This window comes from Stegodyphus dumicola, chromosome 1 (assembly GCF_044657685.1).
Source record: "Stegodyphus dumicola isolate Sdum_Otavi_A_Nest chromosome 1, ASM4465768v1".
NCBI classification, from domain to species: domain Eukaryota; kingdom Metazoa; phylum Arthropoda; class Arachnida; order Araneae; family Eresidae; genus Stegodyphus; species Stegodyphus dumicola.
The window spans coordinates 271,306,771-271,334,275 of NC_140768.1; the positions used below are offsets into that span (position 1 = coordinate 271,306,771).

General features: G+C 32.1%; 1 protein-coding gene across 1 annotated transcript in view; it reads right to left on the reverse strand.

Annotated features, from left to right (window-relative positions):
• eIF5B (eukaryotic translation initiation factor 5B) overlaps window positions 1-27,505 on the reverse strand; it is a 95,108-nt gene that overhangs the window by 48,279 nt on the left and 19,324 nt on the right. Inside the window, exons 3-9 of the mRNA XM_035367311.2 lie at window positions 25,103-25,765; window positions 13,759-13,864; window positions 13,549-13,649; window positions 3,430-3,546; window positions 3,195-3,345; window positions 1,458-1,553; window positions 974-1,341 (exon numbers count right to left, since the gene is read on the reverse strand). Coding sequence (XP_035223202.1) covers window positions 974-1,341; window positions 1,458-1,553; window positions 3,195-3,345; window positions 3,430-3,546; window positions 13,549-13,649; window positions 13,759-13,864; window positions 25,103-25,765 — 1,602 coding nt within the window. The remainder of the gene's footprint in view (window positions 1-973; window positions 1,342-1,457; window positions 1,554-3,194; window positions 3,346-3,429; window positions 3,547-13,548; window positions 13,650-13,758; window positions 13,865-25,102; window positions 25,766-27,505) is intronic.

A 27,505-nucleotide genomic window follows, 5' to 3' on the forward strand; every position in this document is an offset into this window, starting at 1 on the left:
ACCTTCCGGTGGCTGTAGCAAGGGAGGATCTAAGAAGAGTCGGAGTAGCGGTTCTATTCCTGCGTGCACATAATGTCACATATCGGTCATCGGCGCTCGTCATAGCAAATGGCCATCCTTGGCTGAACCTCCTAGAGGCCGAATCTGTGGTTTGAAATTGCCTGCAAAGTCTATGAACCTCAGGAGGAGTCACATTTAGCCATCTGGCCCCTTCTGTTCGACTTTATCCTGCCTCTAGTCTCCCAATGGCTCTCCATCGTAGTTATGCAGGTAAATGATGCCTGGAGGTCATTGGCTATCTCAGATTTCTGATGTGACTATCACAGTGAAATATGTGGGCTTGCTCTCAAACATGGACTTTTATTCTCCTCACAGATGACGCATTCTGAGTGCAGTGCCACTAATTTGCATATTGCAGTTTTACTCGGCTCCTCTTACTTGGCAACATATTCAAATTTTACACGGTTTGGCTTATTTTTGAGGGAGTTATCACTATTTTTATGATTTTCGTTTAATTTATGATAACCAGTGTAGAATGTTTTGGCTTGAGATGAATGTCGAGCAATAAGTCAGCCATAGAGCTCAATTATTGATCATACAAATTTATGCAAAATAAATGACTATTTCTTGAATATGGAGGGTTTTTTTTTTTTTTTTTTGAAATTTTTTTATTTAGTGCTGCAGTGAAATTAAGAATCAGGACACTCCCTTGCTTTATTAGGAAAAAGTCACGTTCATGTAAGAAGCATATGCTACTCTAGAAATCTAATTCTCTCTGCCTCTTCACAAAAAAATTCCTGGTGCAGGAGGTTCAGCCGGACATCCGTATTTCAGACTTTGTACTATATACATATTGTCAATAATTGATATTAACTTTACAAAAGCACATAAACAACTCAAGCTAAATATAAAGCAAAAGAAATATGGCAAAAAAGATATAAATTTATACTTTTAATTATATTATAAAACTTACTTCAATTCGCATCCTTATTTTTTCAGTCTGTGAAATTTCAGAACTGCTACTGCTATCACTTTCGTCTTCAGAGTCAGACTCATCTGATGATGCATTTTCAGATTCAGAGGAACTACCCTCACTTTCGCTATGTTTTTTAAAGTTTTTAGATGTTAAGTCTGCAACTTGCTGTTCAGATTTTTTATCTGCAAGACCCTGTTCTTCACTGCTCTCCTCATCAGATGTTTCATACCAAGCATCTTTAATATTTTCATCTTCATCAATAGGAGATTCTGCTTTTTCTTCTGCAGGCTCTTCAATTTCGGGAGATGATTCATGTACTTCTGGTGAGGGCAGTTCTTCAATTTTAGGCATTTCTGTTGAAGTTTCTAAATGCATTCAAATTCAGTTAAAAAGATTAAATATAATTACAGGTAAAGAAATAATTTAAATTTATATGATTATATATATTTACGAAGATAAAGGATGTAAATTCTTTACACACCATCTTGAACTTTCTTCTCTTTTTTTTGAAACTTTTTACGATCCCCAAGTCTTGGAAGCTTTTCTTTTTTCTCTCCAACTTCAGGAATTTCAACACCTACAGAAAGAAATATGATTTTATTTTCAAAAGCAAAAAATTATTTTTCAGTTTCTAACAGAAAAAAAATTTAGTTATTATTTACTGAATACATTATTCCATGTTTTTTTATATGATAAATAAAATTGGAGTAGTTCAAAATTGCAAACAAATTTCATTGAATTATAAAAGTATCCTTTTCTCTATGACATTTTGCCTTATCTCCAACAGCTGGGAAATTCTTTTTTTAAAAAAGTTCTTAGGTTTATTCATAATGGAATTATTAAGCTGCAATTTGCAGTCTCTAAAGAAGTGATGAATAGATCGCCAAAAATGATGCTAAAGAGATGAAATCTTGAGACAGTAAAATTTGGTCAATGTGGGTAGTGACACAAAACATCTCAATTATATTCAATAAGTTTTTGCCTGATATTCGTCAAAATGTGGAGCTGAGCATTCTCATGATAGAAGACAAAAACCTCAACAAATGTTAGTTCTATTTTTCAATTTCTGCTTTTAAAACTGCAATCTGGGAAGAGTATTTTTTCGAATATATTGTTTGATTTGGTGGAAAGAATTCTTAGTGTACAATTCCTTTGTAGTCCCTCCATACAAAACGCACTACTTCTTTTAGATGTAGCTCTCTTTCATATTGCTAAAAAGTGGTTCTTTCAGCTTACTTCACATCTTTTCCTTGTAATATTATTGTATAGTATCCACTTCTCATCTCCAGTTATGAGCCATTTAAAAAAATTTCTTTTCAACAAAAAATATGCTGAAACTAAAGCAAGCATATTATGCTCTGTTTAAATTATGGGATGCCATACATCCTAACAGCCTACCTATCCAATCATATTCAATCTACCTTATTTTGCGAAGGTCTGAAAAGAGAAGCACTCTTCTAGAATCACTATTTGAGAAAATGAAGTCCGCAGCTACTTTTTCAAGGACTTTGCATAAGTTTAGATCATGTATAGCAATATGTGAAAGATTCCATTGAAAACCTATTATGGTATATATTGGTTATTCAGTATCTGCTGATAAATCAGCAAAAACACTCCTTGTGACTCTGAGTCCCATGAGTGTTCAGTTATCCTAGAAAACTGTTTTTGGTTCTTTTACACAGACAATTTTTATTTTTTTATATATTTTGCTTTTTGCTTTTCTTGTTAATGTTATCTCTTTCCTTCCTTCCTTCCTTTTTTTTTTTTTTTTTTTTTTTTACCCTCAGATGTGAGGGAATGAGAAAGGAGGAAGATGGCTTCCTTCCCTTAAGCATCAATTTTGATTCATAGACTGGCATCTACATGCAAATAATACAATATATGTGGAAAAGTAGAAGAATAAAAGGGTAAGTAACAATTAGTTCATCATCACTTGTCTGCTTACTTATCAGAGTTCACATGGAGGCAGAAACAGACTGTTGAGAGTAACAAAAGCCTATTTGATGCCATTTTGAATGCTGCTGCTATATCCACTGGTAATAAAAAAAAAACTTGATTTCATTGCTAAAAGGAACTAACAGATTTTTTGTAAAGCACTGGCAGGTATCAGATAACCAACAAGCACATTATTTTCTTTAGAATAAAATACAAAATTTTTTGGGAAGCAAGAAAACAATAAATTAGTTTTCCAAACTTTAATAATTTATGCATTTGTTACCTTGTTGTCGCAGAACTGCAAGAGTGGCTTCCATACGAGCTCGATTTTGTTTCTGGGTTTTAGTTAATAATTTTCCTTCTGCTTTAAGTCTCTCACGTCTTTCTTTTTCTTTTTTCTTCTTTTTTTCCTTTTTCTCTTGTTCTAACCGCAACTGAAATAAAAACCTGTCAATAAGCAAACTATAAACAGCAAAATATATTAGTTTAAAAATTCCTGATAACTGTATTTAACATGCCTTTTCTTGACGTAATCTTTCTGCTTCTTCAGCTGCTCTTATTCTTGCTTCTTCTTCTAGTCTTAACCTTTCCTCTTCTTCTTTTACTTTTCTAAGAGCCTCTTGCATAGCAGCAATCTAAGAAACACAATCAACAAAATGTTTAATTTTCCCAAACACATTTATTCACAATATACATTTTGATATAATAATAATGATAATAATATGTGTATATGTGCACATAAAATTTAGATTTTGATGATATTATAAAGATGTAGCAGCAATGGCTGACTGCATACTTTCTTTTACTGTTATTAAAAGAATTTCTTAATTCAGGATCCATTCGTGAATGTAGCTTGTTCATAATTAATGACATCCAAAGTAATCTTTTTGATTTTATTCACAACACAATGAGTGCATTTATATTTTTTACAAAATCTATATTAATTAGAATAGAAATGCAAGCTCACCAGACTCAAGCTCTGACCTCTCTCTTCGAAAGCCAGACTCTATCTCATTCATATAGAGGGCTCTATTTACTTTTCTGTTTAACAATTATGAGAACCAGGCACTACACTTGAATTAAACATGCTAAACAAGCACAAATAAAGTACACAAGTTCTTGAATAATTGCATTCATATTTTTAACATTGTTGTAAGATATTTGAAGAACAAAAGAGCAGCAGCTTCAATGAAAGCCTAGTTCAGAATAAATCAGTTTGGTATCATTCTAATTGATTAATTTATGTTTCAGCTTGCAAATTCTAATATTTTGATTGACTGAAGCATTTATCTGCTCACACATATATGCATATATAGTAAACCCTGGCTGAACGCAGACTTCCGAAACATGATTTTGTATTCTTAACTGTCCCCATTTTATCTGTCCTATGAGAGAATTTCAATTACACATGGTACATCACAGAGCGTAGACTGTGTTGGAATAGTCCTCTTTAATGACTGGTTTAGAAATTCACTCATTAAATAAGTCACATATTACTTAGAAAAGTAAAATTTGAGCTTTAAAGTTCTCCTAATTCAGAATAATGCTCCAGAGCATGGTACTGAAGCCCTCACAACACTGCATTTAAATGTAGAGTTTTTATTTCTTTTATCGCACAAACTTCTTTAATGCAGCCAATGGATCAAAAAATCATAAAAAAATTTAAAGTCATGTTAGGCATGTTTACATCTCTGAAAATAAAGCACTAAACAAAGGACACAGCATACTAATAGCATTTTGGGAGCAATTCAACATCATAAGACACTGCGCAGAAATAATTAAACTCCCATGGAAACAAGAGACTTCATCAACAATAAATGCTTGCTGATATCAGCTCTAAAAGCAAGAAGTTATCGACAAATGTTAAAAGATTTTCATCAATTGAAAACGAAAACAAGGAAATCTTACAAACTGCAAAAGCAACAGACAGCAAAGGATTTTCAGGTATGGAAGAAGGAGAAATAAAAAAATTTGTCAAGAATGATGATCATGAAATGACAAATGAAGAACTGGATGATCTTATAACACCAGCTGATAGTAAAACCAATGATTGTGAATATGATCAACAGCTTTCAACATAAAAGAAGTTAAATTATCATTAAAAAAGGAAGTGCCTGATTTTGCAATGAAGGTTGATTCATATGAAGAAAGAAGAGGGCACTTTATGATAGGTATCAAGAAACTTTGCATTCCTTACTGTGATACATTTAATGAGTTGCATCAGGCACTGTCCTAAGCAAAAATCACTAGCTATTTAAAAAAATATTTGTATTATGTACCTACTTATCAAGCAGTAATAGAAATCCTTTCAATTAAAATTTGTTTCATTTTCCCCTTTTAATTACAATAATATTTAGATTTGCATAAATTATGCATACTTTCTTAATCTGAACTATACCTAACTTGTTTTATTTCCACAGAAAGTTAACTTAAAGAAACACAATTTTGTTGTATGTGCAATAAGTTAATGATGTAACCACTCCTGTCAGTAAAGGTTTATTGTGTGTATATATATACTGTATATATATATATATGTGTGTGTATATATACTGTATATATATATGTGTGTGTGTGTGTATATATATATATACTGTATATATATGTGTGTGTGTGTATATATATATATATAAATTTTACTTTTTGACAAAACAAGAAACTTCAGTTTCAATACTAACAAATTAATAAATTGGAATTCCAACACATCCAAAAAAGTAATTAATAATACAATAATAAATCAAATACAACGAATTAAAAATATTTGCACAGATACGATAGATCTACAATGCGAAACTTTGCTCCTTATTAAAATTCTCAAAAAAAAAAAATAATAATAATAATAATAATCTAATACCTAATCAATTTATTAACCATTGCCTTAAAAGAAGCAGGTGTTAAATACTCACTCTAAATCATTTAACTGATAGGGATATGATAATTTGTTCCTAAACCTGAGAAGGTGGTATAAGTTGGATGACTATCAGTTGAAGGATTTGTACATAGTGTAATTACAAGCTGTATATAATGTGAAAAGCTGTCTTCAGACTTATGCTGTTATTAAAAAAATGGGCCTATTTCATAATCTTTAGCCTGTCAAATAGCACTTTGACAGTGAAAAATTCCTTTTTTTAATTTCTTCCTCATTACAAGAGGACAATTAGCCAGAAATTAAAAAAAATTTAGCAGACAGTTTCACTCAAATAAGAACGCCACAACATACGTCCCTCAAACATTCCTAGTCACTCCCTCTCCCATAAATTACTTCACACAAGTTTCGCCGACTGAAATAATTGAAAGCCCCTGCTGCCGATAAAGAATTTCGGAAACACAACCCTTCTGAGTAAGACACAAAGAGAACATATTGCCCACTTCCCACTAGAAAGAACGTAAGTTAATTAATGCGTTTTCTGGTCTTTTATATCTTCATGTACATTCCCTTTTCTTATTATATATATTTTAAATTTAAATTTTTATTTTTCGATTTGTTTTTGCAAAGATTGCATTATATTTCGTAATTTTCTAATGTTTATTTCAATTACTTTGAGTTCTATTCCATAGTGCCAATTTCCAATGTTTAATTTTTTACAAAAAATTTTGAATTAAAATACATAAACACGAGGGTGTCGGGGGTCAATTACTCAAGTATTTTATCAATTTTACTGCAAAATTGCTTTTCACTCAAAATTGAATTAGCGAAAATGAGAATGAGCTCTTTAGTGCTTTGCATTGGTTCTTGATCCCTTCAATTCATGAAAATATTTGGCCTAACTTAGATTGCCAGTTTAGCATTGCCTTATTACTTGAGTAAAGGACGAAACACCTTCGTACTTATTTCTTAATTATTGTTCATTGAACGGGAGTTGGTTTGTTTCCCTTGAAAAGTCAACTAATTTCCGATCAATGGCAATGATTACTTGCTTTTAATTTGATTTCTTTTTACAATTGAAATTTTGTTATTCATGATTTAATTCAAGTCCCCGTTAAACATTTAAAAAATATTATATTCAAGTTACTTTAAAACCATTTTCGGAATTAAACTTACTAACTATGAATTCACTCTTTTTAGATAATTCTACTAAAATTAATCTTAGGAGATAATATAATCAATATTTCTTTAGTAAATAAATTATTATTAATTTACTTTGCAGCTATTGTGCAAGTAGTAGAATAACTCGATTTCGCACTAAGTTAATTTAAGATTATATATATATATATATATATAGTGTATTGTACGAGGGTCAGTCAAAAAGAAAGTTGCACAGCCTAAGAAAACAAAACAGGAGCAAAATTTTACAATAACTTTGTTTATATCTTAAAAGTTCCATTCAAAATCTACTTTTCAATGTAATTACCTCCGTTATTTAAGCATCTGCCGAGGCATGGTACAAGTTTCTCAATCCCATCCAATGTCCGATAACCATTGTTGGGTTGCAGCTTTCACTTCGGCATCCGAATGGTACCGTCACTTTGAAAGTTCTTGTTTCATGGAGCCAAACACATGTGAGTCAGGAGGTGAAAGGTCTGGGCTATATGGAGGGTGATTCCACACTTCCCACCTAAACGTTTTCAGAAGGTCCGACGTTTGTTTTGTTGCATGTGGTCTTGCCTTGTCATGCAGGAGCACAATGCTGTTCAACAGTTTGCCTGGCCACCAAATTTTAAGTGATTGTTGCAGTCGTTTTAGTGTTTCACAATAAGAAGATGCATTATTTGAGGCTCCCTTCAGCATGAACTCTGCATCCACCACGCCTTCTCTGTCGAAAAACAGCGTCATCATCACCTTTCCATCAGGCGGAACAGTTTGAGACTTTGTTCGTGTTGGGGAAGTGCAATGTTTCCACTCGAGCGAGCTACGTTTCGTTTCAGGTGAGAAGTAGTTAATCCAAGTTTCATCTCCAGTCACAATTTTGTCCCAAAACTCCTATTCTTCCATTTGGTAATGTTGCAGAAATGCAAATGCACTTTCAAAACACCTTCCTTTATATTCCTCCGTCAATAGACGTGGCACCCATCGAGCACAAACTTTATGAAATTTACGGTGATCGGCAATAATTTTATGCACACTTCCATGAGAAATATCCAGTTCATTTGAGATTTCGTCTATCGTTATGCGTCTGTTTGCAAGGATGCATTCATTCACGGGAGCAGCGATTTCCGAATTTGTTGCAATTGATGGTCTTCCCTCGCGCTCAGCATCGTAAATATCTGTACGTCCATTCTCAAACATGTTGCAACATTTCACGATAGCTTGACAGGATTGCATTTTCACCATACACTTCATGCAACTGCCCATAAATTTCAGTGCAGTTGCCCCTTTTTCCCCACAAAAAAAACAAATCACTGCACGCATTTCAATTTGGACGCTATTTGCAGCTGTTGAGACATGTTTGCGACTGATTATCAGAAAAACTAAACTTGCCACGGGAAAACCACTACTTCACATAATAAAGGTACATGTCTGAAGTGTTGCCACACAGTGTCATCCAAATAGTTTTGGATGGAACATATTTATGCAGTAGTGCAACAAACTTTCTGACTGACCTGCGTAACATCGAGATGATCAAGTAGTTAAACATGCAAAATTATACAGTGCAAAGTCCATAATCCGGACGTCCATTATCCGGAATGATCTATAATCTGGACCTCAAAGCCACAAACTTATGCATGTCCGCATCCGCTATGCATGTGCGTAAAGCGTTTACCCATGCGCACTTCTGATAGAAAGTGACAAAGGTTACTGAAAATGAAAAAAATTCGATTGACAAGTTAGTCGGTATTCATGACACAGCAATTACAGGACTTGAACAGTGGAACTTTTAAACTGAACAAGAAATTATGTCTGTTTATAGAATTAAAGAGAAAGTATTAGCACAAAAAATGAAGCAACTTAAACAACTTACATTGAAAGAAATGCTTAATAAGGTAAACAAATAAATATTGTGCCTTTTTTGTAAATTTTGATACCCTTTAGATCAAAATTGCTCTTTATTTCATAAATTTTGGTTTCATATTTTTAATTGTATAATTTCTGCATGCCATCTTACCAGATTTAAATTGATGATCTATAATCCGGAAAAACTCTTAATCTGGAATCATCGAAGTCCACACGAGTCCGGATTACGAACTTTGTATTGTATTAGTTTATCTTGAGCAAAACAAAATTATATTTGAGCTGTATTTCCAGCAACTTAACAGATTGGCTGCATGGAGTTTTCCATATCTTAAGTAAATGTAAGCATATAGAAATTTTACTGTCTTCCGCAAAACATTCCTCAACATAGAGCTTCAAAATAAACCAACCAATTCAATTCATTGCACAATATGAATAATTAATGAAATAAATGGATATAACAATACTTTTACGTGTTAACTTTCATTATAGTATCAAAAATTCACCAAAATTTTATAAAACACAGTTATGTTTTCAACAAGTTTTAACAACAAATGAAAAAAGATTAAATATTTTTTGTAATAAAATTTTACTCCCTCAAACTAAATAAATAAAATGAAAAATAAGGGAAAAACTACAGTCAGTTTCCTATTATTCACAATTCTAAACAGCTTTAGACCAAGAGACTGTACTTTAAATGCAATATTATTAAAACTGTTTCAATAACTATTACTAAAATTGCCAGAACAGCTTCAGTTCTTGAAAAAGAACACCTTCACTTCATATCCTGAGAACTGAAAGTTTTCTACAAAAAACTAATTTAAATTAAAGATTGATTTTTTGTCAAATTTTATGTCTGATATTAATGTGCATCTCATATATGCAACACTGAAAAAGAAGAATTGGAAAATGAGAATTACTATAACTTATAAGTTTTCTAGTGAAATTGCTTTTAGTAGGAAGCCCAAACGGAATTCCAAATTTAAAATGTGAACAACTGCAAAAAGCTTTAATATGATTTTAACAAACTTATGTCAATAATTTACTTTCCTGCTTTGGAAAAATGATAATTTAAAAAAAACATTTATATACACAATTAAAAAAATTCCAAAAATTGTTAATAGATTAAAATTTTATTTATTAAGAATATATATATATACATGCATATTAAGCTACATCAAAGAAATTAAGGCAATATACTAAAAGTACACATATCCAGGTATAAAATACCAGGATAATTTTTACATTAAAAACCAAGAAAATAATTTTTTCTCATAGAAGTTTTGGGAAATTTGTGCTTTCTTAGTGGAAACCCTGGCCTTTCAGAGGGTTAAAAGAAGGATTTTTTACAGAAACTGAAACATTTTCTGATCTTAAACTTTAGAAAGAAGCAGAATTCACATGAGCACTGGCGACTTTAATGTTTGGCATACACTGATGAAAACACAGAAATGAGCAAAAAATTGATCAAAAGGCAAGGTACACAACTGCATTCTAAAGGAAAACAACAACCATTATTCTAAAGAATACATATGAATGTAGAATTTACAAAGTAATCAAATACAAAAGGCTTTATAATACTGTTGCGTTAGTTTTGTGCGGCCAACATCTCTGGCCTAGAAAATAGATCTTCAAATTCTTTAATTGTTTTCTCTGCCACACGTCTTTGTTCGTGGGTTAAATTTGCACTCTGCAGAAGTTCTTCCATTAAATTACTAGTTGCCTCAGTCAGAATTTCAAGTGGGGCTTTGTAAATGCAAGTAACTGGAGTGCATGCTGCTAGCACTTTACCCTTTTGGATGTTTCTCGGTCTGTGGCTAACATTCGCCACTCTCACAGGGATGAAATCTTTCAAAAAGTCTACTAATGAGGAGGCCACTAATACTTCTCTTGGGCTATTTTCAGGGCATTCAATTAGTCCGAATCTGAGGCTATTCTTTTCTGTGAAGCTGGCTATTAATAATTCTGTCATCAGAGGGATGGTGACAACTGTTTTTGTTATTACTTGGTGAGCTGATGAAATGCTGCTCTTCATTTCAAACACAGTTATATCTTCTTTCGCAGAGTGCATTTCGTTACGTTTGAAGTCCAGCGTGAAGTCGTACTTCCGCAAAAAGTCCAGTCCAAGTATTAATTCGTCCGCGATGTTAGCGACGAAAGCTAAGTGCTGGTAGGTCTCATTTCCGAAGGTAATGGCGATGTTAATTTTACTTTCAATGGGAATCTTATCACCTGTCACTGTTTCTAAAGTAACACAGGGCGGAGTCTAACACAACGTTTCGCTGAATTCTCGAGCTACATCTGTTCTCACGATGGTTACATTTTCTCCCATATCTATGATCATCTTACAAGGATGCTTATTCACGTATCCTTCAACAAACAGTCCATTATCTCCGCCACTCATTGAGGAGATTTGAAGAACTTTCAGAGGGGCTGCATCTTTGCCTGGCAACCACCGCCCCATGAGATTGCCGCATTTTAGTTTCCCTAGTTTTGTTTCGCAGGAGCTCTCTTTCAGTCTTGATTCACGTAACAGTTCTTGCTGAGATGTCCCTCCAATTCGCAGTTCCAGCACTTGATGATTTTCCTCCCAGTATTGTTTTTATTAGGTCTTGTTAACGCCTCCCGAATCTATCTTATTTCTTTTTTTAGTTTCGAAATATCAAAATTTGGATCTTCTATTTCAGCCGCTCTAATAGGATGGTGATCTCTTCGAATCGCTTGTTGCGCTACTTCATAGCGTAGACCAAGGTAGATTTTAGGTCTTTCAGATCTGCCAATCTGAGAGCTTTCTGAATTTCCGCATCCTTAATGGGATTGACAAAATGCATCAAGGCCAGATTTTCTCGGACATCAGGTTGACAGTCTGGATATGCTTGATGCGCCAACCTCTCGATGTCAGTCGCCAGTTCTTGAAGGCTTTCCGTGATTTTCTGCTGACGAGATTTCAACTGAAGAGAGCTACAGTCCTTTGTGCACTTTTCCCCTAATCTCATTTCCAGCACATTCGAGAGGGCGTTGAAGTTTGAAATCTAGTCTTTGGAGAGGACCCCTAATATGTCTGCAGCATCTCCTCACAGTGACGCAGCCAACTGCGAAGCCTTCATGTGGGAATCCCACTTGTTATTTTCCACCACGATGGAAAACTGGGTCTTATAGACACTCCATGATGATTTTCCATCGTATGTGCTTAGTTTGATCAAATTATGAGAGTACACTGGGGGAATCTTGAAATCTTCAGCTTCGTTCTTGGGCTCAGTCTGGTTTTCTTTCGAAACATCTACTTCTTTCCAGAATTTTCTCAATTTTTCTTAAAATTGTTCTTCCACAGCTGCTACTTTTGCTCCAGTATCCTCTCTAAGCTCCACGATCTCGCTTTTAATCTTTTCTTGTTCCACTTCCATCTGTTCAAATTTCTCTTGTATCTTTTCTTGTATGGCTTGTATTTACTCTTGATCTCAACCTTTATCTCCTCCGGTTCGGCTTTCATCTCTTTCAGTTCAGCTTTCATCTCTTCCTGTCCGGCTTTCATTTCAGTTTTCATCTCTTCCTGTTGGGCTTCCATTCCAGCTTTCACCTCTTCTTGTCCAGCTTTCATCTCGGCTAGGAAGTCCACCAAAGTCTTTGTTTCCTCTGCAGGCGGGTCACTGGCATTCACTGACAAATCCCACTTCTGACATCAATTGTTACGTTTTTCTTTTCTGACACCAAATGTTACGTTATTTTCTTCCTTCACGTTCGTACCGGGTTCGTGTGAATTTGGAGTGAATAACGATGACACTTGATGAAGTATCGAAACACACTTTATTGGCCGGTATTAATCACGACAATTTCAAAATCTCATTCCCAGTCATCGAACTGTTAGAAACACGCTGACACGATCAGCAACACAGCTTTCAGGTTATCAAGCTATCATGGTGGAGACAGCTTCACTACAAAGCACCAGAGTACAGCTCCCGGCTCTCCTTGGTCGTTCTGGGAACTCCACGTACTCTCGAGACTCTCCCCACTACAACTCGCGATGCACTTAATGACACACAGAGCACAGCTCCTGACTCTTCGGTTCAGTCATTCCCGGAACTTACACTCTCTCGATGATGCACTAACCGCAATACACTAAGAGACTCTTCGATGCACTCGACTACCAACTTGGTGCTAGACTTCGAGACACTCGCTCAATGACTGACTATCAGCTCGTTAGACGAGGCACATAATCTGAGACACTCTGATTGTGGATCAGCAGGGTTTATATAGCTTTCAGCTTGTGTTTGAGAACATTCTGGGCTAAACTGGTAAGAATTTGTTCCAGAAGGTTCTCCATCCATCCATGGCATATCCCCAATTTTGTCACCAAATGTGGCAGCCCTGCCTTCCCTTGCCATTTTATGGCAACCCTAAAACTGCTTTCAGGGGAAGCTATCTCACTGTACCTGTAGATTTTGTAACAATACTGTACCAGGATGTTAAGCAACAACTAGTGAACTTTCAATGCAATATGAAAAATATAATGATTTGTTTTATAAAAGAACAAAATAATATATGATAAACACTTTCTTTTTCCAAAAAATACTAATGTTACATACACAGAATTTTATTAACAGCTAGAGTGGTTAAAAGAAAAATTATTAAAATTTTCTCATTTATTTATTCTTCTCACTTTTAAAAATACCATTATGTATCATAAGTTTACTCTACTGCAAAATACATCAATCACTCTATTGAAGAATGAATATAAAATATAGTTAGTTACCTGTTTCTTCCCAGGTCTCTTTTTATCCTTTTTATCATCTTCTTCACCTTTTTTCTTCTTCCCTTTAGTTTCCTTTTTCTTAACTTCTACCTCTTCCTCTTCTGCAAATAATGCAATTACGAAAATATACAATTTAGATGTTAAGAACCTAATTTAGCATTTCAAACACTTAACTGCATAGAAAGTAATAAAATAAAATTTTTTAAATACCATTATCGTCTTTTTCAAGAACAGAAGCTGTATCTTCCGTCTGTGGTGTAGTAGGTGGTGGTGAAACTTTTTGCTCAGAGCTATCGGGTTTCTTTTTGGCTGCATTCTACAATTAAATTGATTTTTAAAAACAAGTAAAGCCAATTTATTTTAAAGTGAATTAAAAATACTTTAACAGAATAAATTAACAAGGAATTAAAGAATAGACATAAATATATTGCTATAAACCTCTATTAATATTAGAATTGATTAGATTCCACTATTATTTTTGTGTATTATTGTAATATTATATATTGTATTACTTATTTTTTTTTTATGGTTCCATTTTAAATAAAAAATTTAGATACTTGCATATAATGCATATCTGCCAACCTTGAAATTTTAAAAACTGGGATTTTTTCCCACTGTGTGGTAGCACCATTTCAAATAAACTCCAAACTGAATTTATAATTTAATGAACTATCTGTAATAACAATTCTGATATAAAATGTAATAACGCTGATTAAAAATTCTAAATTTTATGTTCTTTGGCTAAATTTTTTTATTTTCTTATACTTTTATACTGAGAAAACCCCCGAGTAGTGAAGGAAAGCTTTTACATTTACAAAAGTATAAATACAATGAAAATAGAATTAATAATTAATGTATCACGTATTTGTGTGGATAAACTTATTAAAGTACCACATATGAAGCAAACAAATTCAAATATTGACTAATTAAACATTGCTTGAATCTTCATATAAAAATCTGCAATTGTCCATAGTAGATTAAGACAATTCAAATCAAATAAAATTTAATAAGATCAATAAAATGCAATAACAAATAAAAGTCACATGAAATAAAATTTAATAAAATTTACTCTGAAACTCACCAGAGGTGGAGGAATGAAATTTACCTAATTCATTTCATTTATTGCTAGGAAATATTTGTATTATTAAAGGATAAAAATTTTAAACCAGGAGATTTTGCAATCTATCCGGAGATCAAGTGATGTGATGAAAAACCAGGAGAGTTGGTAACTGTAATTAATTAGTGCAACTATCTTAGCACAATTTAGCGATTTTTTTTATAGAAGAAAAAGAATGATGACTTACAACTGGAAGGAGTTGGGGGTATTCTACTTGCATATTTTGCAGTTTAATTCCTTATTTATCTTGAAAATCAATCAATAAACCTATTTACAAACAAGTTTTTTCTTTTTTTTTCCCCTGTTGGAAATTTTATGGGGATCACTTTAAGATTTCAAAACAACTATTTCCGTTAAGAATTTTAAGGCAAATTACTAGATTACTGCAGAAAATTTATCACAATTTGTTATGTTGCAATCCCATAAATCTTAAAATTTAATTTAAAACACAAATTAACAAGATTTATCTATGAAGATCAATGGTATTTAGAATACAGAAGAAAAATGCTCCATTATTTTTAATACTGAAGAATTGTTATGGCATGGTTGCCAGAGTTTATTGAATTCTGAAAATTTGATGACTTCTTCTAACATAAGTATTTAAACTTAGATACTAAAAAGTACCTAATCATGTATTTCTGTAGAACTGAATTTGTGATTACGTATTTTATATATAAACTGCATAGCTTGTGATTCTGGAATTTCTGGATTAACAATTTCTGGAAGCTTCAGGAAGATGCATTTTCAAAGTTATAGAAATGATTTTTTCCAAAGCATCCAGAAGGCTTAGCAACACCATATAAATATGGTTTCGACGGTCAGGATTAAGTAATTTCAGAGAAACTGCACTTTAAAACAGTTAGGCAAACTGCATTTTAGAATTTATTATGCGAATAATACTAGTAATCTACAATATTTCTCTTATGTTAAGAAGGATTTGCCAAACCTGTTTTGAATTATTTACAGCAGTTCTTTTTGCTATAAATTGTAACTGCAATTGATGCATTTTCTTTACTAATTATAATAAACTTCAATTTCTTCTCTTCCATATAAAATAATTATCTAAGAGACCTCCATGTACTTGTAATCTGCAATTTATTTTTAACATTAACATATAATTAAAAATATTTCCAGATTCTTAACTTTCATGCTAACTAATGTTAAAGTTAGGAGCTATGAAGGTTGTGGTGGTGGTGGCGGGGGGAAATTACACATAAATTTGTAATTCATACTTCCAAGAACTGTATGAAAACAATAAATGAATAATCCAGCAAACACCACAGCAAATTAATCTGTGAATCCTCTTTTCACAAAAACTTTCTCAGAATATTCTGTCAAATCAATATCTACTCTAGAAATGCTTTGCAAAACTTTTAATTCTAAAAGGCGGCTGCAGAAATCTAAAATATGGAACAACTGCTCACTGAAAAAACAGTTGAAGCCCGGTTGCGATTTCTTTTCTTGATTAATTGAGATTCCTATATATCATTTTTAAATACCTGCTAGCTAGGAAACACTAAATGATAGTATTCTAATCACACATTAAGCCCTTCAGTGGTTGTGATTTGATCCAGATTATTATTTTCTTCAGGCTACTGTTATTACAGCACTCATCACAATTATCATTTGAATTTGACTTACAGTATTTTATATAAAAAGTACAATTCTGGAGATGTAGCAGGATCTGCAAAGCAAAAGCATATTTGGTATTCGCTCTATGTAGCAGCGCTGATGTAATTCGTGCTTAAGAAAGTTTGATTTCAAAAGCAGGCAAAATAACAACCTTATTTTGGCATATATTTAGAATGCTATAGAAAGCAAAATTTTCCAATTAACGGAATTTGTGAAGAAATGTAGAGGAAAGAAAAGAAGTTTTCCATTGTGATGACCATGTTTTTAAAAACAGAAAATAACTCTACTAATAGTAAAGAAAGAAAGTGACAGAGAGATTTTTAAGACTGAAAAGATTTTGATTCAAAGTTTAGTAGAAATTACTGACACAACAATTACAAGAACTGAACAATGAAACTTTGTAATTGAACAATAAATTATGTCTGTTGATAAAATTACAGAGAAAGTATTAGCACAAAAATGAAACAAATTAAACAGCTTACATTGAAAGAAATATTATTAAAACAAATAAATATTAAGCTTTTTTTGCTAAATTTTGAATCTTTTAAGATCATAAATGCTACATTATTTCATAAACAATTATAGTGTGCTCGCATACGTGTTACACATGGGGAAACTCGATTGTGATCATGTTTTTCCATGGCTATTCTGATAACATTAAATGATAAGAACAGTTTCTTGAAAACAGCAAAGGAATTAAATTATATATGTATTAAATACATATTTTTACAACATTTTAATTAGGAATAAAGTTGTTACTAGTGGAATGTTTTCAAGTGTTACAGAAAAATTCATTTATGAACTGTTCATTATGTTTCTGGAAATTATTTTCCTGATTCTATATCCATAATCTTAATAATTGCAAAGCATCCCTTATCTCAATCAGAAAATTTTTTTGTTATAACTGCCCTCACAAAACTTGCTTCATGATCTGCCTGGATTTGTTTCAGGAAATAATTGGCAGATTCCAGCTTCATAATACCGCTTAGTTCGGAAAATCATTGTACAACCTTTCCTTTTCATGGCTGACAGAAAGGTTTATTGGTTCAGTTCTTCATTTTCCCCCCCCCCTTCAGAAAGGCTTATTGGATCAGTTCTTCTATTTTTTTTAATGTTTAAATCATACATTAGGCAGTAATCCCTAATGTATGAATTCTACATTAAAAAAATAGGCTCACCAGCAGCCGAGAGGTAAAGTTATTGAACAGTGGTAGTTTGGATTGATTTTGCAAGACAGAACGAGTTTCTGGCTGTTAAGGCCACGTTACTAGGTTTAGCCAACTCTAAGATTGAAATTAGCCAGCTTTACCGTATATCTCCTGTCATTTAAATTGTACACTATTGAGAAGTTCTGAGCCAATTTAGAATTATATTTAATTGTGTACTTTCAAAAACTAGTCTTAGTTTAAATTCTGAAATTACTGTTACTTTAAATTGCAGTACACAAGTGGTGGCTGATGTTGTGAGCATGAGATGTGCATTTATGTTTAAGTTCTGATTTTAATAAAATAGTTATTTTAACCTTTTCAAGATGCTGTAATTCATTTCAGACACAGCAATAATTTCCTTAACATCTGTTAAGAGTTTGATCTAGTTTATGACCCTAAAGAAAAGCTTAACTCTATAAAATGACTGTTAAAGGCATAGCTTCTAATAAAATAGCATCCTGAAGCACATCATTCAATTCCATTGCTCTTTCCCCAACTTTAAGGTCCTCTTGATGGATTAGGCAGTGTGTAAAAGTTACTCGATGATTACCAACAACTTTAACAAATGACCTAGAACCAGTATTTCCCCCTATCATCATTTTTGAACTATCTGTGCACATTACAATGCAATTCTTCTATTTTAAACCTTCAGTTTTTTAAAAAAATTCATCAACTATTCTATTACTATATATGATCTGTTCCTATAGATGTCTTTGCCTCTTGCATATTTCTTCAAGGATGACAAAGTAGCAATTCTTTACCTATGTTTTCTTAATAAATGTATCTGATGTACACTAGTAATTGAGCTAATTCTGAAATACCAGTTATTTCATGCAATTGAAACAGTAAATTTTGGGATTTTTTTAAGTCTAATAATAAGCTGCTAGAATTCATTGCTAATTTCAGAAATTTTATTGACAAAAGAGTTTTCTAAATTTCATCACCATATTTATTTCTATAAAGTATTCCTGTAAATTAAATATTATTCATTATCATAAAATGCAGATTTTTTAGCTCTCGATGATAATTTCAATTTGTATTGTAGCACCAGCAAATTGAGTAGAATAAAGCATTTAAAATCCTTCCATGTCATGTTTAGTTTGTAAGGAACTGTGGCTGGGAAAGTGACTTGACAGTGAAATTCTCAACATAATTATCAAATTTCTATAACTGTGAGTACAAAAGAAATTAGGATATATTAGCCAATCAGTCTTACAAAACAACCAGTACATTAATCATAACAAAAACTGTTACACAATTTCTTGTCTTAGTGGGAACCCTTAATACACAATTTTTGTTTCTAATAAAATACCTCATGATTCTGATACACAAACAAGCATCTCTATTTTAAGCAACTACTTGTCAAAAGAGACTGACATGTGAGTTAAGGTTAGCAAATACATCAATATTCTCAAGTTTAAACAATAAGAAATATTACTAATTTCAAGGTTTTCCTGTTACCATATTTACTCATATATTTTCACTTAATTTTATTAATTTGACCACCTGAAAAATCGAAAGAAGAAAATTACATGGTGTATTTCACTTCTGGCAGAATAAAAAGTAGATCTACATAAATGTACAAATATTACTGCATTCTATATTTCATGCTGATTAACAAATTACAGTAACTGGCTATTTTTTAAATTTCTGTATGATACTTTGCTAATTATTCATACTTTCTATGCTGTTACCATAAATTAAAAATTTATAGATCACAGGCTGAAAAAATTAAGAAAATACGTGAAAGCGAGAAATGTTCAAGTAAATCTAGTACTTTCTTCAACCTCTGCAGTTCAAACAGCCAAAACAAAGAATTTTATGATTTATGTCTGGGAACCATCATTATACAATTAATGTTTTGAGAATATTAAAATGAGTTTATTTTCCTAAAGCTAATAAGCTGATTTACCTTTTACTACTATACACATGTCACATAAGTAATGCTTTCCAGCTCCAAACCCAAAAGGTTTACTCTCTAAAGAAAGTTTTTTCAAAACTTCTATCTTATTCAGTGTGAATTATTTTTGCCAAAAGAAGAATTCTTTCTGATTAACAGCCCCCCCCCCAAAAAAAAGTATACAAGAGGCAACACACTATGTCAACACACAAAATGTACTATTTTCTGCTTTCAAATTCAATAGCCATTTCTTTATTAGGATTTTTTTTATTCAAATACATTTTTTTCCTTTGCAAGGTATTGTACAGTTTGCCAGCTAATGAAAAAGGAAGCAGTCAATTTTTTCAAAACTATGGCATTTTATTTAACAACAGAAAATGTAAAAATTCACATTTCATTAAGTTGTACTATTGAAATGTTATAGCTCAAAATGTGATCGATTCCCTGATGTTTCTTTAAGGGAAAACAGATTGTCAGGTACTTGGAGAGAACAACAGTGTGTGCAGAGCCAAGTTTGTAAATTCTCTGATTTTTTTAAGGCTAACACAGATTGCTGTGTTCATGGAGAGAACAGTGAATAAAAAATTAAGTGTTTTATTATGGATGTTTTTGCATTTTTAATTTTGTTAATTGCTTGCTGTTTTGTTTAATTTTTAGTATGCTGCCATTTTTGTCCTCTGTGTCTTAGCTTGGTGAAAAATTAACATCAGTGTTTACCAGCTTTTCAAGACAGTGGTACAGATAATCAGAAAAGTACCAAAAAATGTATCTTTACTTGTTACCTTAAGCTGTTAAGAATTAAAAAGTGTTTGAAAGCTTATAGAGGTCCATATGATTGAGAACTTATGATTCTTGTGGGTTAACCTTTTTTTTTTTTTTTTTTTTTTTATTTTGACACCAAGAGCTTATACTGGCAAAATTCTGCTCAACTGTGACAATCTTAAATCACTTTACAAATCCCAATTAAAATAAATGTGTTCACGCTTGTAAATTTCAATAGTTGTCTTTAACTTTAGTAAGATGTCATTCCTTTCATGATTCTAACATTTACATCTGCTGCAAAATGGCATCCTGCTAATCAAAAAGTACTTTTATGCTTATAAAATGGCTGCAAATACATAAAGTTCCTTATTATTTTTTAAATGCATTCTCTAATATCAAACATAATTTACATGGAATTTTTAATTAAATATAATAAATACTAAATTTAAACTGAATTTTAACTATACTCTTCTTGAGCTCTAGAACATACCTCTTCCAATTTTCTCTATCTGACACCACAGCTTCCCATCGGTTTACCCCTATCAGTTTCAAATTCTTTTCCATGCTATCTAGCCATTTAGAAGGTAGCCTTCCTTTTTGTCACTTTTCCTCTATTTTTGAGAAAATCATCTTTTTAGTAGGAAAAGCATCATCATATCTATAAATATGGCCTAGCCATCTAATACGAGATGCTTTTACAATTTTGACGATATCAGGCTCGTTATATTTCTTACATTCTCCATTCATTTTGGTCACCAGTCCAAAAATCCTCATTAGAATTTTTCTTTCAAATATCAACACATCTTCCTCTGCCTTGTTAACTGTCCAGCATTCACTTCCATATAGGGCCACAGGTCTTATCAGGCTAGTATAAACTTATTTTGGTTTTTATGCTATTAAATTTGGACTTAATGTGGTATCTGTTTGGCCACAGGTATCCTATTTTTAATTTCAATTTTAATGTCATTGAAACTTTAAATTATTGTACTTGTTTAACAGTCTCAAAAATATAATTAAGATCTTTGAAGGGGGAGTAGGTCCATGATTTTATTTGTTATCATCATAAATTTGGTCTTATCCTCGTTGATGGTTATGACCCATCTTCCCTGCTGCATATTCAAGCAAGAAAAATGCCTCAAAAACAGCCCATTCAGACCACTCAATGATATCAATGTCATCTGCAAAAGCTAGCAGTTGAATTGTTCATTGTGGAACAGTTCCACTTGTGCTTAGTTGAGAGTCTCGCACTGCCTTTTCCAGTGCCAAGTTAAACAATAGACAAGAAAATGAGTCTCCCTGTCACAGACTTTTCTTCATATAAAAAGCTCTAAGAAAAAAGACAAAATTTTTATTCTGCATTTCACACTCTTAAGTGTCATTCTCGTAAGGCTGATCAGTTTCCTAGGGATGTTAAATTTCAACGTAGCCTCAAGTAATCTTCCTCTATTTAAACTGTCATACGCAGCCTCAAGTAATCTTCCTCTATTTAAACTGTCATACGCAGCTTTAAAATCAATCAATAACGTGATAGGTGTCAATGTTATATTCCTTTGTTCATTCCAAAATTTCTCTGATAGAGTATATTTAATCAATTGTTGTTTTCCCTTTCTGAAAACCACATTCATAGCTCCCAATAATATTAGAAGTATATCTCTGCAATCTTTTATACAGAATGGTGGAGAAGATTTCATATGCTATATTCAATACATTAATTCCTCTGTAATTACAACATTCCAACTTCTCTCCTTTTTTTAATAAATATGACAAACAGACCCCTTTTCCAATCAGTAGGCATTTGTTCCCATATCATTTTCCCATATCATTGTATAATGAATAATGAAATAGATTGCTTTAATTAGTTTCATTTCATTAATATTTAATAGCTCAGCCTTGATACCATCTGGCACAGCTTTGATACCATCTGATTTAATAAGCTTTTTGTTTGCAAGTTCAACATCATAGAAGGTTGAAGGACTGTTTTTAACTATATACTCTTGCAAAAATAATTAATTTTAAAACTCTTACAGAAATAAATCTGAAAAGCTGAATTATATTAATAACATGAGATATCTTAAGAAAAACATCAGAAAGCCTTTATTACAGAATGAAAAAACTGAACCACCAACCAAATCCCATTCCTATTATGTCCAGTTAAATAAGAATTTTTTTTTTTTTTTTTTTTTTTTTTTTGTTGTTGTTATTAAGGATATAAATTTTTCAGTGCATATGGTAAAAGGGTTGTGAAATCCAAATAGTTAAGTGACTAAACAATGCATGATTTAAAAATTGCTTTGAATAAGAGAAAAAGACATGCCTTTCTTTTACAGGTAAAAATTAGTAAGATTATGTAACTGATGCAAAAAGTTTTACCTACCTGATATTGCTTAGTACACATTAACCCTCTCGCTGCGCATCCCACGATTTCCACGGGCAACATAGAAGTAGCAAAATTTACGCAACCCTCCAATTTCTGCGGGGATAACTTTTTGCCATCTATTTAACTGTGCAACCCGCTTTTTCTCCATTCAAGGTTTCCTTTCGGCTTTTCTGTGATGTTTAATTATTTATTTAGATGTGGGATAACAGATGCCATTAGTTGTTCACATTTCTGCCAAATATACAAGAATATGTAATGTAGCATTCTGCACGTGCTTTTCAGAGCTCAAAGATGTCTGGCAGGAAGCGTTTCGTGAGTGATATAACCTATATTCCTGACAATATTTCCGACACTGATTTCAAGTATATTGAAGATAGTTATAGCGAAATTGATGAGAATTTCTTGGATTCCTCTGCAGATAGTAATGAATCTGAAAATTCAGTTTCTATTGAAAAGGTTTGACAGAGGTGCAAAATTGATATGCAAATATTTTTATTAGTATACAGTGGTGGCTAAAATTGTAGACACTTTTAGAAAACTTATGTTTTTGAAATTTGCATGCTTATAGAAAACGTTATGTTTCACAAAATACGAACTTGTATATATCATTTTAAAGATAATTTATTACTGAATTCAATACAAAACACAAAATTCAATTATTTTCAATACAAAAAAAGTTAAACGATAATAGTTATCCATATACATTAGATAGTGATGATTGCAGTGAGTTATCAGTACTTAGTAGGGTACGCTTTATTTTGGATTACAGCTTCACATCGACATTTCATTGAGCTAACAAGAGTTTTAAGCTCTTCTTTCGTTATTACATGATGCTAGGAAACAATTATAGCCTCAATTAGTTCGCTTTTATTTGATGAGCGCCTCATTCGGACAAGAGTTTTCAAACAGTGCCACAAATTTTTGATAGGATTGAGGTCAGGACTGTTTCTTGGCCATGACAACAATTTAATGCTCTTTGTACGAAACCACTCTTTTGATATTTTGGCTGTGTGGCAAGGAGCAGAATCCTGCTGAAAAATAAACGAAGCATTGTTGGGAAAGAGATCTTTGATGGAAGGTAGAAGTTTTGGTTCTAGAATAGTGTCAATGCATTTTCTGGCATTCAGTGTCCCATCGATGACATGAAGGCGACCAATAGCATCTGCTGACATGCATGACCAAATCATAACACTAACTGGGTTCTTCACAGTTGCTTGAAATGCAGTCAGGATGTAGCTCTTCTTCTATTCTACGTCTTACATATTTTCGCTCATCACTACTGAATAACGATATCTTAGTTTCATCACTCCATATAACTTGTGACCACTGATCTTCTGTCCAATTAACGTGTTCCTTTGCCCACTGTAGTCTTCTTTTTCCTTGCTGAAAATTAAGATAAGGCTTTTTTCGTGGAATTCTACCTCTCAGTCCAACATCTGTTAATCGTCTCTTGATTGTTCTTGAACTGACAGAAACACCAGCATCGTTCAGATCACTTCTGATGGCCACTGATAATATTTTTCTATCTTGGAGACACAGTCTTTTTATTCTTCTGTCATCAATAGATGTGGTGCACCTTTTGTCGGCCTTTTCCTTCTTTGTTTTTTTATTGAATTTGTCTCCTGATATCGTAAACAAAACTTTTGGACTCCAGATGTAGTCGCTGAACCACCCACCTGTCTTGCGATTTCAGCATAGGAAAGACCACTTTCTCGTAACACAATAATATTACATCTCTTTCTAGGTGTCTAATCTACTCTTTTATTTGATGTCATTGCTTCTTGACTAAATATTAAAAATTTTTACAAAAATTCCTACTTGTAATTGCAGTGTATAAGAAACAAGTCCTCCTTCTACAGAACAAAGCAAAATAATGAATTGTTTCAAGTGTAAACATGATGTCAGCTTCTACTGGCAGTTACTAACATTTGATTGGTTCTCAGAACAAGAACAGTGATTGGCCAGACATTACAAACATTACAAACCACTTCATAACTGTGTTTTTTATTTATATTAAAGTACATATAACTTTTTTGTATTGAAAATAATTGAATTTTGTGTTTTGTATTGAATTCAGTAATAAATTCTCTTTAAAATGATATATACAAGTTTGCATTTTGCAAAACGGAACATTTTCTATAAGCATACAAAGTTCAAAAACAAAAAAATTTCCAAAAGTATCCACAATTTTGGCCACCACTGTACATGTTTTACCTTTGTATTCTATAAAATAAATCATAATTTAACCAATATTAATTTTCAAAATTTTCCTTTTATATCATTCTTCTTCAATTTCAGTATTCTGACAACCTTTTTCTATGATCTAATTCTATATTAAAAAAAACTCTTTTACACAAAATTTTTGTATATTTTAACTCTAAAATGTGTATTTTAACTCTAAAATATATGCAGATTTGAAATATGTAATAAACAAATATGCAATTTTTGAACCTATTTTGATAAAAAAAAAAAAGTACGCAGTGAGAGGGTTAAAAATATCTCTCGTAGGAAAATTATTTAACAGAAATTAAGGAAACAAAAATTACAGCTATATATACCTTTTCAAACTGTGCAGCCTTTTTCTCTTTCTCCCTTTCTTTTTTTTCTTTCTTTTTCTGAGCAGCCGTTTTAACTGTGGAAAGTTCAGAAGGCTCATTTTTATCTTTAGCAGTTGGTTCTTTGATTGTTTCATCTTTGGCAGCTGGTTCTTTGTTCTTCTTCTTTGACTGTTTTTCAGAAACATTATCAGCAGCTTCAGGTTTAGCATCAGGTACAACTGCAACTGTATCCTTGACTTTATCTTCAGGTTGTTTTATTTTATTTTCTATGGCTAGTTCCTCCAACATTTTTTGAATTTCATCATCATCATCATCATCCCCTTTCTTCTTGCGCTCTCTCTTCTTTGATTTTTTCCCTGCCTTAGCATCTGATTTTGATTTGTTTTTTTCTTCGGCAGTATTTTCAACAGCTTCAGAGCTGTCTTGTATCTTAGTCCGCAAAGAATCTTCATCTTCACTATTGTCTTTTGTTTCAAAATCTTCCACTTCTAAAATATTAAAACTAGCTTTTGGAAGTTTTTTCTTGTTTTTGCGCTGTTGTTCTAATGTTATGATTTCAATTTCTTCATCACTGAAATTTTCTAAAAGAGGAGGTGAAAAACTTTTCTTTTTATCTTTAGCCTTTTTAGAACGTTTAGAGTGTCCAGTATCCTCCTGGTGATCCTAGAAAATAATTTATTTAAAATTTTATAAATACGTTTATGACAATATATATATGATTAAAAAATAAAAGTATATATTAATATATAGATTAATCAAAGAAGCAAGAGATATCTATGCCAATTTGAATTTTAATAAATGGTAAATTCATCCTTTGTTTGATATTAATTTAAAATACGGAAACATACCACATTTTTCAGACATACAGCAAAGTAATCAGTTTCTTTTAGGGAATCATAAATAAGTAAACTGGGAGTAATGAAAAACAGCATTTTATTAGCGTTATAATATATATATATATATATATATATATATATAATTATCAGTTGGTGAAATTACAATTAATTACAACTACTCCTTTACTACTGTGTCACAAATTTGAAAAAAAAAAAAAAAAAAAAAGTTCTCTGTTGATGCAACCAATGTATGTACAGTACACGTTACAAGAATAGGAAAACTGTTCACTATTCAAGAAAAAAGAAAAAGAAGAAGACAGGCCCTGAAAAGACATTCTTTTTTAAACCAGGAGACAATTTAGATGTCTATAACTTTTCACTCATGACAAAAATACTTACCTTTTTTGCTAGTAATTTAACATAATAATTTAGTATGACTTTTTAGTGATCCTTTATTGCAACAGATTAGCTTCACTTAAAAAACATTTTATTTGAATAATATTTCTTGAAGATACTGACAGGTACTAAAAGACAGGCCATCAACTTACTTCACTTCTCCAAACATCCAAATCTATTTATTCATTGAAATTTTCTGATTTTCAAATTACTGATCTCTAAATATCTTCTCTTGTTTGAAATGGTAACAAAATAATTTTAAAGTTAAACCTCCCTGAAGTCTTCACAGGCAGGAATTTACTAATAGGTCAACAATAGAAAATAATGCAGCCCACCAGTGGCCGAGTACTAAAGTTGCTAAATATTGGTAGTTCAGCCCGGGATTCTAATCTTAGCGAACGGACTAGCTGTATGGGTGTTTTTCTGGTTTTCCCTATGGATATGAGCTAGTTTCTCTTAGAAGTCCTCCACAAGGCATCTTCCCTTTTGACGAATACCATTGTATGTTATGCCATAATAAAAAAATAATAATAAATAGAAAATAACTGGCATGTACAAATGATAAAAATTTCTATTTGTATACAATAATAATATTTAAATCCTTAACTTGCAAGGAATTATCAAATTTCCCTGAGCGTGCTCTCTTACTGGGGTACATGGTTAAGCACATCCAGCTAGCGACCTATCATTTAAATCCCAGCAAATGCACAATTGGTTTTTCCCATTTTATGTTGGGAAGGAAATAACTATTGGTGTCAAAAAAACTGAAGTTTAAAAAAGTTTTATTTTTATTTTAAATTAAGAGAAAACCTTTCATTAATGTTACTTTCCTATAATGTAAACACTCAAAAATTAACAAATTGCTTAAAGTTGCAGATATATTACAGTTAATTCTAGGTACTAAATTACTTAAAATTATACATACTCTCTTTTAAACAGCCAGATATTTTATTATTTAAGTATTTCAAGGAATGGTTTAATGCAACAGTCTAGCCTCTCATGACTGAGAACATTATCCTTGATGCATTACACAAAGGAGACTAAATTACACCTATGAGAAATTTACAAGCAAGGTATGAAATATTATTACTAAAACTTTATATAAAGAACCAATTCCAAAACCTTTTAATGGTAAAAGGTACAGAATACACTTTTTTTAATGTATTTGATT